Source organism: Echeneis naucrates, chromosome 17 (genome assembly GCF_900963305.1).
Source record: "Echeneis naucrates chromosome 17, fEcheNa1.1, whole genome shotgun sequence".
NCBI lineage: Eukaryota > Metazoa > Chordata > Actinopteri > Carangiformes > Echeneidae > Echeneis > Echeneis naucrates.
The window spans coordinates 4,235,865-4,253,424 of NC_042527.1; the positions used below are offsets into that span (position 1 = coordinate 4,235,865).

Genomic DNA, 17,560 nt, shown 5'->3' on the forward strand with positions numbered 1-17,560 from the left:
AAAGAATGTTTGGAATTTAATTAGCCAGACTTGTATTATTAATACCAGAGAAATACAGGCATGGTATATGATTACAAGATTTGTAAGACATTTGACCGATAAAATTCATTATGATGCACCAAAATTGGTGTCAGGATGATAATTTTTGTGGTTTTTCTTTGTCAAGTTACAGTTAAGATGATTGCTCACCCCCTGAGTAAGGTAGGCAGACAGTGACTTCAGCTTGGTAGCTGCTAATGAACAAGTCAAGGAGGGAAGGGGGCAGAAGCTAGAGGTGGAGGTCAGTCGTTTTCTTTTGCAAAATTTCATCAATATTCTCTTAAAAAATGAATAAGCCTTAAAAAGGCCGAAATAAAATACGAATGTCGAAAAACATGCTTGTTTTTCCAGCCATACCAAATTTCAAAGTGATCTACAATAAAGTCCAAAGGTTTAAGTTCTCAAAAGGTTCTTGTTTTGTGTTTCTGTCCACTTCAGAGGCTGAGTAACAAAGATTGCACCAAACCTTCAGCTTTTAGGAGTTTCTTTTTCAAGCAGTGCTGAGATTAATGCTACAGGAAATCCACTTTTACGAGTCAGTTCTGATGCTGCATTCGTGGCAACACTCAGCATGTGAAGTTCAAGAGAGTACAACTGGCATTAACAATAGTGTACAGTTACTTCTGAAGTTGTGCTAATATGAAGTACTGCCTCACACCAAAAGGAACTACTTGCATCAAAGAAATATCTACATGTTAATATCACTGTCTTTTTGAACAAGAGACCATAATAAAGATTATATAGAATTAATGTTGTCTTCCATGGTTTGAAGTTGATGAGGTGAACGGGTTGGCAAACAGTTGTTTATTTCCACAGTAAGTAAAGGGGAAACATTATCATTCATTTGGAGCTGTGTTCTTGGCCAATTTGCTAATGGAAGTCCAATATTCTTACCTCTGTTTTAAACCCTGAGGGAAATGGTTGGTTCTTTAGCTGCTAAAAGCTCCACTGTGTTCCGCATGTAGTCAATAACTGTCTCTCAGCTGTTTGCTGTTGAGCCGGAGGTGTACAGTGGGGACCTACGCTTTCTCTAAAAACAGAAACCGGAACACTGAAGCTTTGGACCAGATGGCTGAACAATGAGCTGAAATATGTATATTAATATTTAGTATGAAGCTTTATAAAACCCAAACAGAGCTACATATTTAGATGTTATCTGATAACTAGTAATGATAAAAATGTCAATTACACCAACTACTCTTCAACACATTCCTTTCTATAATTTAATTAGAGTAGGCTGATAGCAGCGACCTGTAGCACAGTTGGATGCAGTTACTGCAGCAGTTTTCTGTCCTAGAATGAATAATGCAACACAGCAAGACCGTTTCTTAATATGCCGTAATGATGTAGCCAGCTCGGAGACACACATAAGTCAAGAAGGGGCATATGATATTAAAGGTGAGGCTTGCACGGCATTTGGACAGCTGATATTGTATAGGCCCAGTGAGAGAAAAACAGCAAACTGAAACCTTTCACAAAGCTGGGAGAGCATAAATAAACACACACCTACGCCACTCGGGGAGGTAGAGCCTGAGTTACTCCTGTTGTTGAACTGGGCCCCCGGTGTGAATCTCGTGCTGCTGTATTCTACGTGGCGGTCAGAGAGACCCTCCACCTAGGCAGTCAAGGAAACGGCCCGGATGGGTTTTGTGGACCTTTAATTAGGGTCTAAGTTGGAAGATGGAGGATCCCAGTGTGCTCTGTAAGTACCTGCTTTATCTCACCAGCCCAGTCATCTGACTTTTACCTAATTACACATTATTCTGGAACAATAGTGAACTGTTGCTGCTTTGTCCGTGCACTATCTACCTCGGCTGTATCTCATATCTCAAGAGGGGAGAGTATTCAATGGGTTGAAAATGTCAACTGCCTCAGGAGAACGCTGAACAGCACAAACCAGAGAAGGGTCATGCGGTGCATAATGTATGGCAGGATGGCGTTATGAGAGAGCATGAGAGAGGCATTTCTTAAACACAAGGTTTAAGAACTTAACTGGCGGATAAGCTGTGTTGGTTGTGATTAGTCTTAAGTTGTAGTTAAATTATTCTTCAAGACTGATGAGTAAACAGCTATGTTGGCCATCCAGCAATAGCAAAACTTACAAGTAGCATATGGATAAAGCATACAGAGTTTTGAGATGGTGCAGAATGGAGACGTCCTGGTGAAAAGTGACAATTAGACAAAAGGTGAACACACATTGGTGAGATGTCTACACTCTGTGTGTGCGTGTGACTGTGTGTGGGTGTGAGTACCACTGCTGCGTAGTCAGATTTCTTTCCAGATATATCCTCAAAAAGAGCAAAAAGAGAGAAGCAGAAAAATGGAAAAAAAAAATAAAAATCTGCGGTGTCTAGTTGCAAATAAAATAATTTTGGATGCCATTGGCTCTGCAGCAGATTACAATCACTAAACAAAATATCATTAACTGAATGCTGAGCTGTGTCTGGCTGCAACCGAAATTATTGTTTTATTTATTTGTTTGTTTTGTGAAATCCTGTTTGTTTGTTTTTTCATTATTATTTATTTATTTATTTATTTATTTATTTATCTTTATTTATAAAGAAGCTCAGCGTGAGCTTAAAATCGGTGCTTGGGCACTGAAGGTGAAGTGAGTTATCAGCCTCAAAAGAATATGATGTTCGGGAATTCAGGCAAGGTAGAGCTTTACTTTCCTCCCCTCTGCCATCAGGAGAGAGAGAGAGAGAGACACAACACTCTTTGAAGCGAATGATTAAAGCCCAGCAGGATGATGTCCAGCTTGCAATTTCTGTTACCCCCTTCCACATGCTCCAAACAAATGGCTGGAGAGAGAGAGAGAGAGAGAGAGAGAGAGAGAAAGAGAAGCAGAAGTCTCCTGTGACCCAGTAAATTGGTCAGATTGACTTCCTTGTCTGCCAGTATGGGAAGCAGCCATTTTGACTCAGGGCCAGAAGTTAAATGGGTAGTGAGGAAGAAGGCACGTCGGTTCTTGGTGTGACTCTAGTCAGTCTTCCCAGAACTGCTCTGTGAATTGACTTGAGACAGATAGCATCCCCAGAGGTCGCTGTGTGCATATTTTGCTTGGCTGATAAATAAACCTAAACTTTCCGACGCTGCCAGTCAGTCTGGTTTTCTCAGAAAAACACGAGATGTGGACGGAAATATTTCTTGACAGCCATGATGTCAGAAATGATTGGATGGGATACATCTTTCTTGTGGAGCTGTTCAGGCAATCAAGACTTCCTTCGAACAGAATCAAAAACGAGCCTTTTGTACAACTACAAAGAGTCTGAAGGAGCAGAGCTTTCAGGACTTCACAGAGCAGCATCATCAGTCATCTTTTTCAGCCGCGCACTGTTCAAACAAAAGATGATGTGTGCTGACTTCAGACAGCCGACACTGTCCACATCTCCTCCCCTTTGTTTCCAGTTATCAAGGGCCAAAATATGGGGCCTGTCAAGCGGTATAAATAAGTGTGATTGTCAATAGACTAAACCTCCCTTTGGGACAACGGCTCAGAGGCCATTCATTTAGAAGAGTTACTATTTTCTCTCCGCAGAGACTGAGCCTTTTTCTTCTAATGGACAGGGTGCTTCGGCTGTATTACAAGTCAGTCTTGTAACACATGCTGACATATGCTGGTTTTAGGAGTAAAAACTGGCTACTTCAATAGAGGAACATGTTTCACAAGCTGCTGCAATAAAGCACACACTTCGACATTCCCACAAGGAGCAAGCGTTCACTTCAAAAACTGATATGTGACAGCATACTGGTACCAAGACAAACTATACCATCAATGTAATGTGCTTTTTTTTTTTTTTTCCTCTTCTGCAACTGACAAGCTAAAAAAACCTATGGCCTTCTCCTGTCTCATTAGTTAGATGTCAAATCCATTTGCTGGCTTTGGACATGGCCTGTTGCACACACACCTACAGTGCACACACTAACAGAAGCTGCATGCCAGGACTCCTTATCAGCATTGATCAGATCCAGCCAAGCCACTTCAACTGATGGCAGATGTCCAGAGCTAAATTAAGGAAAACATCACTTTGTAGCCAAAATGGCTGGCAATCAATCCTTGGTCCTATTGTTCTGCTGCAGCGGCTAACTCCCATGTGCGCTTGGCTTTCAAACCGTCATGGCTGTGTTAAGTGAAAAAAGTTTTGCCGTCAACAGTTCGTCCCACGGAGTGGTGTATGATTTTCTCATTTACTCACACTGCTCACGTGTGGATGAGGCAGTATGATTTGGCAAGGGCCTTTTTTTATTGTAAAATGATGGATTTGTGCTCCTGAATATTCAGGCTGTCTGGGGGGCAGATGGAGAGGCGTGATTGAGCAGAAATAGAACAAATTATGCTTAGTTAAGTCCAAATTACTATGGATTTGACTGGTTTTGATGCATTTGCACAATAAACAATCCACCTGCAGAGCATCATCGCTGATCCTTAACCACATTTTCCATGGGCAAATATTGTGAATCTTCTTCAATCGTAGCCTGTCATGAAAGAAAAACTATTTCAATTCCTTTTTTTCTTTATGCACATATGAAAATGAAGAGTGACAGAAAACAAGGTAGGGGAATGACATGCTGGGGGTCAAACAGGGGACCCTTAGAAAGTCTGTTACAACCCCCTACACCTTAAAATCTCATGGACACTCAGGCTGGTGTTTATTAGATTAACAAGAACAACAAAACATTTCATATCCATGGAGGTAAGTGATGACAAATCCGTATCATATAAGATGTTCTCTCTATAACAGGACTTAAAAGAAACATTTAGAGCACAAGCCTATGTGCTTGGACACATCGCCTCAAAGTATCCACTTCTGAAAATAAATTATACTGTCAGCTTGTTAATACTGATTCAAAAGCATTTTTTGCTGCAGCACGTTTGAGGTGGGGGTAGATTTAAAAACATTATATGCACTCAGTTATATAATAAAATAATAATTTCTATCATGAAAGTTTTCAGCATAGGGGTCAGAACCCACTAGCTGGAAAGGGATAAATCCTCACAGGAGCGAAAGATAGTCACAGAAGTTTGAAGGTGATACACTGAAGACTGACTTTTGCTACTTCTTAAATTTTTTTGTGGCCTCAAACAATTAAAAAGGAAGCTGAGTAAAGATTAGAGGGGAGACATCTTCTTTTAGTGGGACTGTTAACTTAGACATCTGGACTGTGACACAGAATCCAGAACTGACGGAGCTCAGAGGCGAACAATTTTCAGATCTACTGTTGTGATTTTTAATTCTTCTTCTCTTTTATAAGCTTGTTACATGTCTTTTTATGTGAAATATCCACAGGTGGCAGCTATCTTTGACTGAAGGACTGCATTATGGCCTTATATCATAGCTATGGTCACCGCTTGCTTCATCACCAAATACAGCACATACAACACATCAGGAAACTACAGATGAAACAAGAACTGTGACTAGTCAGCATGAGCTGCTTGTGTTTCGTCCTCCCAGTGTGTGATAAAGGCGTATATTGGTGATGGCTTTGTCCTATTTGAGTGAGATATGTAGCATTCAGTTTCGACTGTGACCCGTCTGCTCGCTGTGGTTGTCGCTCTCCATCTCAGTGAATGAAAAGTCAAAGGAAGGGATTGCGCCTGCAGTCGTCTCCTCTTTGGGGACACAAGAAAAAGTAAAAGCTCTCTGAATTTTTCTATATTTGTGTGCATTAAAGCAAGATAAAACCCATATGACACACCTGTCCAGGGCTATAGTGCCGTCAGTATGTAAAATCTGATGCTGCACTTTAAATAAAACTCACACCAGGCCATCATTAATCCATTAATCAATAATATGTACAGAATAGGATTTTCTACATATTTCCATAAACAGCACAACACTATAAATACCCTAAAATACCCAATATCTTTTCTCAGGCAATGTTTGGGACAATCTGTCACTAAAATGGAACCATTATCATTTGCAGATACATAATACATCCCATGCATTACTTAACAGCTTAATAAAACTACAAATCAAAATTATTCAGAACCAAAATCACCAAATTAAAAAAAAAAACAAAAGCATCCTTTGGCAGCAGAAGAAAAAGTGCACTTTCTATAAAAATTGCTTCCAAAACATAAAACATTGTATAAGCAGCTTTGTATTGCATTTTCCCAGTTTACCCAGAGTTCTGTGCTCAAGCTTATAGGCCTCTTTCAAGTCAACATGAATTTGTATCTGTGTGTCTTAATTGCCTGTGAGCGTGTCTTTGTCCAAAATCTCCCAGTGTGTGTCCAAGTGTGTGCATGGACTAAGAAGGACTAAGAAGGTCCTAATCGGAGCTTAACTGGTGGTGGTTCCGTCTCTGTGTTGCTGGCAGATCAATAATACAGTCGCAGATGACTGTTATAACACTGGGAGCCACACACACACACACACAGGCTGCCTGCGACAGTGGGCGGATATTAGGTTTATTAACAGTGTCTGGGTCTGTCAGTGACTCACGCTTACTCAGTGTGTGTTTGCAGAGTGGCAGGTTAAAAGAGCTTATTGTGAGGACTCCCTCGCCCCCCCCCCCACCACCACCACCACCACCACAACTTCACCCCAATACTACTTTGCATCCTGGGAGATTCCCCATTTCCACTTATGTCCTCTTTCTAACCTTTTGTCCTCATTTCCTCATTGCTCCTTCCCTGTCAGGTTTTGAGTTAATTCTGGTGTTTAGTGTTCTGTCCTTGTAACTTCCTGTTTTATTTTGAAGTCCTGGGTCTTTTGTGTTCCCCATTACTTTACTTCCTGGTTGTGTCCCATGTCCTGTCCGTGCTTTCTCGTTCAGTTTATGTTGTAATTTTGGTTCAGATAAAAGTTTCTTATCGTCACCTACCTGGTTTCTGGCTCCTGCATTTGGGTCCTCATCCTGCAACACTTCGTTTGCGTTTTCCTCATGACATTCCCCAAGTCTTGTTTTTTTTTTTTTTTTCTTAGTTAAAAAACAAATATAGACATTCTTCACCTTTGCATCCATCATACTTTTTAAATCATTTTTGTTTTGTTCAGAATTTTAGATTGCTAAATTGGGAGACCAGCAAGATGCTGAAATGATCCAAATCTATACTAATTGGCAGAAAGCTAAAATAACTTCCTCTGGTAAAAGTTTTGCTATTTTGGTTAAACTGAACTTGGCCTATGATTTGTGAGCTCTTCTGCTATTATGATAACCAGCGGCCTATGCAAGCTGTTATTAAAGTAAACATGAGACTATGTTGACTGAGATTCTGCCAGTTTTGTTTTGTTCATTTCAGTTCTAGCGAAATAAAAAAAAAAATTATTTGTGACAGCCAGTCCACGTTCACCGCGAAACTGCAACTCACTGCAACTTACATTCATTAAAATTACTGTAGCTGTAGAGAAATGGCCACAGCAGATAAGGGCAGGTATGGCTAACATCACAAAGCCTTGGCCATGTTTTAGAAAGGCCGATTTAAGAATTAAGTGCATTTCATCTGTGTATGTTATATTGTTTATGTCAAAGCGCTCATCAGAGTGGCTTAGAGCTTCTACAACAACTGAAACTGCCATCAGTAGGAAGGCAGGAACAAATCAGCTGATATGAACACAAAGTGAGATAAAGTTGTCATTCTTTTGCTCCCTTTTCTGGGTTAATTTGGAGAAATACAAATATTTTTAGGATGGGCTGCCTTAAAAGACATGTATACATGTTGGTCATAATCTTAGAGCAACTTCTAAGGTTGAAAACAGACACACGGACAACATGGCTAAAAGAAATGTAGCTTCAGGAATGCGGCACCACATGCACCAAAGTCTTGGCCCGCTTTCTTCATTTTTGTAGTTGCAAGGAATTAAACACTGACAAGATGGCAACAGCAGCACAACGCACCCTAAACTTCATACTACTCCTCAGAAACATCTGGCTGGCTTCGTCCATCTTTGTATACAATATATGGTGACAATAAATCATGTTTTAGTGGTGCATATCCTCAGACAGATCTATAATAAATCAAATTACTACAACCATCACATTGCCCCTGAGGGTCTGGAGCCCTAGCACATTTAGCTGCACTGCCCAGCTACAATGCAAGACAACCTCGACACCATTATTGAAAAAACTGTAAAAATAATTTACATCCACTCTCAACTGGAATCAGACTGTGTGAAATTGCACTGGGCCTTCTGTTAGATAAAAGCTGCTGCTGTATTACTGTACATGAGTCTGAAACAAACAGTTAAACTTCTGTTGACATTTCTCAATAATATCAGTGGATTTCCAAAACATGTAAACAGTGAAGCATATTTTTTTTGTGAATCCATCTAGTCCCTCCTCACAATGCTGTCTATCCTTCTAACGACTCCACACTGACCGTCTCCGTTCTCTTTCCTTTTCCCCCCTGTCTCACACCATCTGATCAATAGATAGAGTTCAGAATGGCGCACACCAAAGGTTAATGTTTAAAATGTAACTTGCGCCCTCTTCCCTATTCCTCTCCCTCTCCCAGATTAATAGCAGCAACACAGGGCTGAATCTGCCTCTGTCGTCGTCAGCCTCCTCTGGATCGATGAAGGTTTAAAAATCCTCATCACATACACAGTAACACCATCATCATCATTACACTAAATGTATTTCAATATTTCTTTTTTAATAGAGTGGGTAAGAATCCAGATGGGAAAAAAGAAGACCGGATCAATAAGAGTATTATATCACATAATAACATATACATAATAATATGATATCACAGCCCTTTAATTTTGGAAAGAAATAGAAAGTCCTAAAAAGTTATCTTTCCTCTATGAATTTGATGATATTCTAAAAAAAAATCTTCTATTTAATCAAAACTTTTAAAACTTTTCAAAATACCAGATAGGTCAACAGGAATGTATCCAGCAGTGCCAGGGCACTGGCTGGCAGGTAGTGGCCTTTAACTGAAAAGTTAAAGGATCAACCCACTCTGAGCACTGGCATTTAGAGAGCAGCAGTGTAATGCAATTCCGGGTATCAAATTCATGGCCATGATAGTCTTGCCTATCCTGCAAGAAGTTCACTTATTAAAATATTTCACTGACCAATGAGACCAGTTTCTTTTGATCTGAGACCTGATTCTCGCGGCTTTTTTGAAAATGTTCTACAGGGAATTATAATCCCTTCTTCTCACTGTGTTTTCCTTCAAAATACTAATGGGGACATTTCTTTGACGAGTTCTTCAACAGGTAACTCTCACTATAGCTGTCCCACTCTGCAAGAATATCTGTCAGTGTATGTGTGCTAAGGGGACACACAGCGAGCAACGCAGTGTAGGCTGCAAGTCCATCCTGGCAGCTGAGCATCCTGACAGCTTCTGGGTAATGGGCCCTCACTGGGCTCACAAGATGGGTTACACTTTCCCGCCAGACAACTGATGGTAGGTCATGCCAGGTGCTGTTCACAGCCAATAAATACTTTCACTACTCAGCACGCCCGCATCTGAGAACTGGACAAATGTCACAGACATATATAGGCCAAAAGAGGCAGACAAACAGCCTGCCCTGGGAGCTGGCTGTTCCCTGGGCCAGAACAGTGGAGTGGCAACCACAGTCCCACAGGAGCTAAGAAATCTTTATCTGCAGGTTGTTTGCTGGCTGCGAGAGGCTCACTTGGATTATTAGATAAAGCTAATGTATCCAGAGTGAACCTAAAACGACTTGTCACAGATACGACTGTCTGGAGTGTTTCCTTTCTTTTCCCTTCTTTTTCTGTCAAAATGGAGAGCAGATTAGTTTTTTTTATTCACAGCTTTAAAATTGGACATTTCAGCTGGATGAGATCAGTAAAACTCATCAATATTTACTTATTTCTAGCCCCAATAAAAGAGGCACTCAGAACCATGGGAGTTTGAACTCCCCGTTTGATGGCTATGTCTGGTCCGTGTATCTGACACAGAAAGAGCAAATCAAACAAAGAGAATACAAAGGTGAGCGAGAGAGAGAACAACAAAGGAGGAGGACAGCACTAGACAAGAAGTTGTCCCTGAGGCAAAAACAAAATATGTATGTCTTTAGTCAAATCTAGCAGGAGCAAAAGCTCTTCCTGCTTTAGAAAAGCTACGGAATGTGGCAATTAAGCTAATGAGGACATTTTAATATCTGTAATAAAGTTATGAAATACACATGAAACACTTGATGCCTCTGCCAGTGGCACAATATTGGCAGAAATGCTGAGTAAAACCACACGGACCATTCATTTTGAAGGCGCTTCAGACAGTTAAGGGAGAGGACGCAGCTGAAAAGTGATGAATACAATAAAATATGCGAATACCATACAGCAATAATGACTGTGATTCCTCTGTTTCTTTGAATGTCCTGTTTAATGCAAAACCAGAAGAACTACCAAAGTATCACTCCCACACCTTGGCATTTGGTCTTTTCACCAACGAGACATGTGTCACACTCTTCATTCCCCCGCCAAATCATTGTCTCAGTTTGACTGATAGAGCAACACAAACTATGCACACACACACACACACAAACACACAGTGGATTTTTGGCTATTTGCTATTTGAATTTATAAAGCAGCAGCATATGCCATGCCTGACACTGTGACCTGTGGAGACTGATTAAGACTGGAAACAAAGGCAGAGCTGAAGAACTCATTAGCACCTCTGAAAGTCTTTATCTTTCACAAGACAACAGGAGCAGGTTGCTGAACTCCTGGCACCCCCACTGACACACAGCTGCAACTAACACTCATTCATAATTCAACTTTTCCCTTTTTTAAGTGATTATTGGGGACAGCTCACCATTGGATCTTTTATTAACTACTTAGTGCCCGCTTCTTATTAGAAATAAATTAGACTGGAAATTAGATAGAAATGTCTAAATATTAAACAATACATGCGACAGAGACTCGAAAGAAGAAGAACAAGGGATGCACATGACTCACATATCAATAATTGAGTTTCTTCTTGTGACTTAAAAATAAGCCAGATTTCCTCCTTCATATCATATATCTACAGTTTTAACTCATGAAAAGCCATCCTGAACACATTGATACAGTCCCATTCTCTATCTGTATCTGTATCAAGCACAACCATTTGCCAAACTGTCTGAAAACTCCACATGGCAATTATATTGTTCCTGGTCATAACATTGTCGGTCGAGTTACTATTCCTGTGCCTGAGTCTATGCGCTAGTGGAGCAGGAGCTCCAGGAGGAGTAACTACAGCTGCTACTTTGGGAAAAACAATATTTGCATCTGTCTGAAAAGGAGCTTCTACCTAATCCCTAATCCAACTCCATTTCCAGTGTCAGGTTTGGATCTAATCTTTATGACTTTGAAGATGTAAATCTTAAATCTCTAATTAGGACAATCAAATCATACATTTAAGGTGCTAATCAACTTTGAGGTTGAAACCAAAATCCTAAACTTAAAGACCTGTGGCCAGTTTTCCCCTTAAATAAAACAATTACAGTTTAATTTCTCCTCAGCTGAGATACTGAACAGTGTTGAGAGTGTCTTAAAAGGTTTCCTTGGTTAATGAGAAAAGTTAAGTACTCTCCTGTGGTAATGGAGATTTTTACAGTGGTAAAATTGTACTGTTACCATGGAGACAGCTGATTTGCTGCTATAAGGCTGTGATACCAGAGGTAATCACCTTTGGAAGTTGATAATATTAAAGAAATGCATCTCATCCTCCACATGAAACATCTCATATACCATACCGGAGGGATCCAGAGCACCGCTGTGAGTCAAATGAGGCAGCGACACAAACTTGTACAAATCACAGTCAAATCTGTGATGCAGAACCAAATTAGCTAATGTTTAAGGGTGTCCATTAGGTTCTCCCTCTCTTCTTGGCACAAGTTTGTCACTTTATATGCTAAAGCTGACATGGTTGGTTGAGATGATGAGACTCAGAGATACATTTAAATCTTTCCTTGGTTAGTAGTTAAGGTCTTGTTTTACAGTTTAATTGAACTAAAAGGATTCCTTAAGTAAAAAACCCACAATAAAAGCTTAAATGAAGATTTGAAGTAAATCTGAAGTAGAACACTTACAGGTGTTATTTGCAGTCACTGCTATGTCAAGAAATCCTAAACTCAGATTTTATAGACAATCAAGTTTTTTTTATGCAACAGTTTCCTAGTGTCTTTCCCCAAGATAAAAAAAAACAAAAAAACAATGTTAATAGAATTAATGCACGATTACTTCATTAGTCTGTTGAGGTAACTGAGCAATAGAGAAAACCATAGGCTAAAATCCTCCGCGATTGAATGCAACACAGTGTCACCAGGCCTTACCACAAATGCTACAAAGATAAATTCTCGGACATGTATTGTAGCTGTCGAGTAAATGTTGGTGCTTTTGTTCACCATGAAAAGCAGCAATGAATAAAACTATTCAGAACAGCCACAGTACTAATGCTCCAGGGTTAATTGAACTATAAATCCTAACACACTTTTTGCCAACAAACCTCCAGTATGTTGCCTTGCTGGTCGTGTTTGTGTTTTGCCAAACCATTTGTCCATTTAGTAATACCTTCAAAGTCACACAAAACGGATGGATGCTATAAAAAGCAATGGAAGACAGCGAAAACCACAAGATGTTCTGCTCCTCACTAAATAATAAACCTATCTAATCAAGTTAGCAAGATGGTCGCATTTATTCCAACTGCGTACAGCTGGGTGACAAAACGCAAGATGGGGGCTTTTTTGGAATCCGCCCCTCATTCATCTCCCAAGCCACAGCTGTTTTAAACAGGGAAGGGCTACTATAAGCCTGGCAACGGTGCAACAGAGCTAAATGCACACATCGGTTAATTAGACTTGTGATTGAATTGATTTTAATCCATATTCCTGCTCTTTGTGACATAAGAATTACAATACCAGCAGATGAGTAATTAGTTTGAGATGGATGGAATCCCTGCTCGCTCAGAATCAAAAGGGAGAAAAGATGATGTTTTGTGGCTTTTTATGTGTGTGTCTGTGTGATGAAGAGAGGGTGATGGAGAGCGATGGAGAAAGAGGCTTTAATCGCGTTACATTGTCCTGAGTGGCCGGCTAAATGTATTAGCATTATTGTGTGAGAAGCCCTGTTGTCACATTGGGACCTGTATGGAACGCGTAGTGTTGTGTTGTGTTCTTTGGGCTCAAAGCACAAAGATGAGACTTGCATCCAAACTAAATCAGCAGCAGATAATATGGCAGTCTCTCCACATTGTGTACAATTTACTTCATCTCTACACAAAAAAAAATTAAGCCCCTAAACAGAATAATGGACTCCTGTGACAGATGCACATTGTTGGCTTCTTTGGGAGAAGCAGTTATAGTTTAATGGACAATAAAGAGCACATTATCTTGGCAAAGATGAGGATTTGTTTTCTGTGCTATCAGACCTGAGATGAGAGTCATTTAAATGACTAAAAGCAGCTGCTTTGATCTGTCAAGCTGAAGAATAATGCTGACAGAGTTGGCATGATTATATAGTAACAGAGAACAATTATGTTCTCTATTTTGGCAAAAAACTAAACAAAAAACAACTTTGCAAAACTTACATCTGATTATCACCAATGAGCAATGAGCGTGTAATATAAAACCATGTATTAAAGCCTCCATTATTTATTTAAGATAATCTTTGATCATTTGTTATGTCACTTAATCAGATCAAATCTAGATTACCTCTAAAATCTAAAAGTGTCAATTTGATTTGTTTCAAGCTAAAGCTTGCCTTCAGCACAAATGGATCCATTTCTGATACACATCTCTGTGTTGAAATTTGCTGTAGTTTGTGTAGTTAATGTACTGTTAATAGCTTCAGGATGGCAACTTCATCCTATTCGGTGTTTCGTAATACTATTACATCAAATGACTCTGTGTAATACAACTTTAAAGGGTCTATTAGTACATTCTCTCTGCTGCTGAAGATGCCGTTGTCTTTTTTTTTTAGCAGGGTGCTAGTGGTTGTTGCCTGACAAGAGCTTTGGCCATTGTTACATTTCTAAGACTACACATCCTCTGAGCAGAGCTGCTTCTTCGGGGCGGACTGCAGGCTACAGTTGAGCCCTGATGGGACTGGATGCTTTGTATGCTACCTTCAGCAGATAAAAAGAAACAGACGAGAGTTAAAATTGATGTTGTTTTCCATCCCTGGGGACAGATGTTTGAGTATGGGTCTGAAGCTTTAAAACTAACTCTAGATTCGTAACTCAACAGCTGCTAGAGCTAACTCTCGATATCAAGCATCCCTAATTTACAATTAGCCCCTTTGAAAACTTAATACAGCAAAAATAAGTCACACTTATGTTTACAACGTGTAGTATTGGCTCTGAAAAACCTCTTCCACTGCTTTAATTTGAAGGCAGATATTTTGCTTTTCCGGAAACGGAAAAGTGGTAGAAGATTGGTGGATGTCTTAAAATTACTGCGCTGATTGCCTATGATAAAACAAGACACAGCACACCACAGAAAGCATTAGAGTAACCCAGATTGCTCAGGTGAAATCCATGTCATGAAAGACAACTTTGAGCTGCGAGACTGACAGACAAAAGGTTACATTAGATCAAACTTGCCTTATCCGCCTTTATATTTTCAGTCCTTCTGTCAGCCCGCTACACACCAAAACATCAGCAAATTCCTCAATTGTGAAAACACACTTGGCAGTAAAGCTGATTCTGAAAACAAAATGTGCCAAAATTATCCAAGGGAAAGTATGATCTACCAGTTTTATCTATAAGGAACAGAATCGAGCGCACCGGAGGAAGGGAGCGACATTGCAACTTTTGACTTCAAAAGCAGAGCAACAGGGTTTTAGAAATGTGGTGTGAAACGCAGAGATGAAATTTGGATAGAAATCAGGGAAAGTATCTCTGACGAGATCAGTTCTAAAACCAGTCATGAGCACAACTGACGCGCACAAGGCGAGTGCACGAAAAGAGGATCAGACAGGTGTGACACACACACACACACACACACACATACATAATCTCATGCACACACCTGATGCTAGTCATGCTTCCAGTCTCAGAGCCAAGCTTGCATCTCTCCAGCTGACTGGCAACAATCTGTCGTTCGGCTTCCAGCTCTCTGGTCAGACGTTCAAACTGCAGCTCCTGGAGAAAAAGGGACAACGAAAGAGAGAGAGAGTTAATGTCAGAACAATCTGTCTCTTAATTTACTGTCTGATTTACAGACAGTAAATTTCAATCCTGATCATTATTTTGGCCCCATTTCCCCCTGACGCATTTTTAATTGTTGTTAAAATGGACTCTTCAGTCTGTGGTGAGAAAAAACAGCAGATATCAGCAGGTCTGCCAGTTCCACACTGCCAGATATCCTCAGAGAAGATTGTGATAAATGTGGCAGCAAGATGAAGCCATCAAAAATGTGACATTTATTATCCCGTAACTTGGAAACAACACATGCAGTTTCCACAGAAGAATTTAGTTCTTTTTTGAAATAAAGTACCACATGCTTCACATCAAAGCATTAGTCTGATGCTCTACACACAAATCATTCAACACTGAAACCATATGGATTTGCATCCTGCTGTTACTATGTAGCTGTAGTCATGAAGGCAGGCGTGCAAAGGTTGTTACCCAAATTAAAAACAAAATCGTAGCTGCAGTATAACACCCCCTCTTTAAATGCCACCACATCACTGGCAGACTTTAATATAATTGAAATTGTAACCCAAACATTTAATCAATAAATACACACATATTTTTTTTTCAGTGCAACAATGCATAAATTAAGTTTTGATTGAGAATTTTAGACTGAATCAAATATTCATTGTGCAAATCCTTTCTTTTTAAAAAAAGGAGAATAAACCGTGAATGTTGGAGATTCAGGAGTACAATAATGGATCAATGTGCTCCTTTTCCATCAAAATTCAAGGCAAATTCTACATTAATTTCCTGAAAATCTGCAAATGACAATGTAAATGATGTGCATATCCCTATGGTACTGTTGCACATTATTAAGCATTTCCTGGGTTAGATGAACAGGGTTAGGGTTAGGGTTAGGGTTATCTCCTGCGGAGAGCAGGAGATGACAAAGTTAGACTAGCTCCAGTCAAACCTTAAAGGGGCGAAAACAATAAAAATTTTCAATTTCAGTCTGGAACACGTCAAACAAGTGTTATTACAAATGCAATAAAAGAAATGTATTTTGTGCAGTGGCTTGAGGCAAGGAGCGCAGCAGCAAAATCCAGAAGAGTGCAGGCATCAGTGGCAACAGAAATGACGTTGACAAGTCTGAATATCATGAGAATTTAAAAAATTTACCAGCTGGAGATCAATAAAGTAGCAAGAGAGGTAGGCTGGTTGAAACAGTTTAAATAGAGAGCCCAACTGAATATGTGAGAAAGGATTGGTGGACTGGACTGACGAGCAGATCAGCTGATGTGTGCGCAGGCCATGTTAGGCGTGCCAGAACTGAGCATAGCTTGACTACACGACCTTCCTATGTTCAATTTATGTTTAGTTGATGTTTCATTTAGAAGTCAAATGTTTCTTGTGATTTATTGGGCTGTTTCGACTTCTACTTAGATTTTTATGTTACTTACATCTTTTCATGAACGCCAACGGGAAATATATGACAGCTTCAATTTTGGATCCCTGATGTTTCCATGAATAGCATATGTGTATGTAACAGAAGTGTGCACTCATGAGGTGCTAACAAAAGAGCAACATCAGTGCTTCTTGGCAATGACTCTCTGAACAACACGATAGTCCCTCGTTGTTCTTGCATGAATCTTATTGTTTTTATTGTTTTTTTATGCTTAATAATGTTGCTCGATGCGTGAACAATAACCACTCATTACATGATAAATGCAAACCTTCAACTGATTATAGGATTATTTTGTCTTATCACCTATCATTATTGATTAAACATAACTGATGTTTAACAAAATTAATTCGGTTGGGTTGTGCATTGTTTCGAATGGATGAACACAAACCGAAGCACTTATATGACAGTGATTATTTAGATTTGAAGTTTCAATAGGTTTTCTGTAATTTTCCAGATGATAAAACAAATGGCGCTGCAACAAACTGGAGTCCATGTTGAGATGGGATTGCTCCAGCTGTGACGCCTGTCAACACGTTGACATCCTACACAACCACAACCTACAATTGTTTCATTGTTATGTGGGTTCTCCGTGCTCATGGCTCTGACCACACCCTTTTTCAAACCTGCAAAGGCTGGTGTATGTATCGAACATCACATGACGGCGTAACAGCATCTGTCCTCAGTCAGACAGATGAACAAAACAAAGGGCTTCTTCTTGCTACATTAGATGAATCCAGGGCCTTATTTTATAAGCAAGGTCCAAACAAGGTACAAGGTAAAACCAAAATCTGCCACACCGTTGCAATGTTATAATTTTTCAATGGGTGCCATGGTCAGTTGTTGCTCATCAGGCAGCATTCGATTACAGACAAGCTACTCTGCCAGAGAGTGTGGTTTAAATTTTCAGACCTCAAGGCGATTGGACCTTCATAAGTTACACACCTACAAATGTATGAACTGAGTGACAGTGAACCATATGCCTCAAGGAAAAGAGATTATTTAACTATGTTGGATAAATGTCT

The 17,560-nt window shown here is 39.8% G+C and overlaps 1 protein-coding gene across 5 annotated transcripts in view; it reads right to left on the bottom strand.

Moving 5' to 3' along the window:
- The window catches only part of ctnnd2b (catenin (cadherin-associated protein), delta 2b), a 135,709-nt gene that overhangs the window by 95,772 nt on the left and 22,377 nt on the right, over positions 1 to 17,560 (bottom strand). For all 5 annotated transcript variants that reach the window (XM_029524303.1, XM_029524302.1, XM_029524300.1 and 2 more), the window contains exon 2: positions 14,967 to 15,079. In XM_029524303.1, coding sequence (XP_029380163.1) covers positions 14,967 to 15,079 — 113 coding nt within the window. The remainder of the gene's footprint in view (positions 1 to 14,966; positions 15,080 to 17,560) is intronic.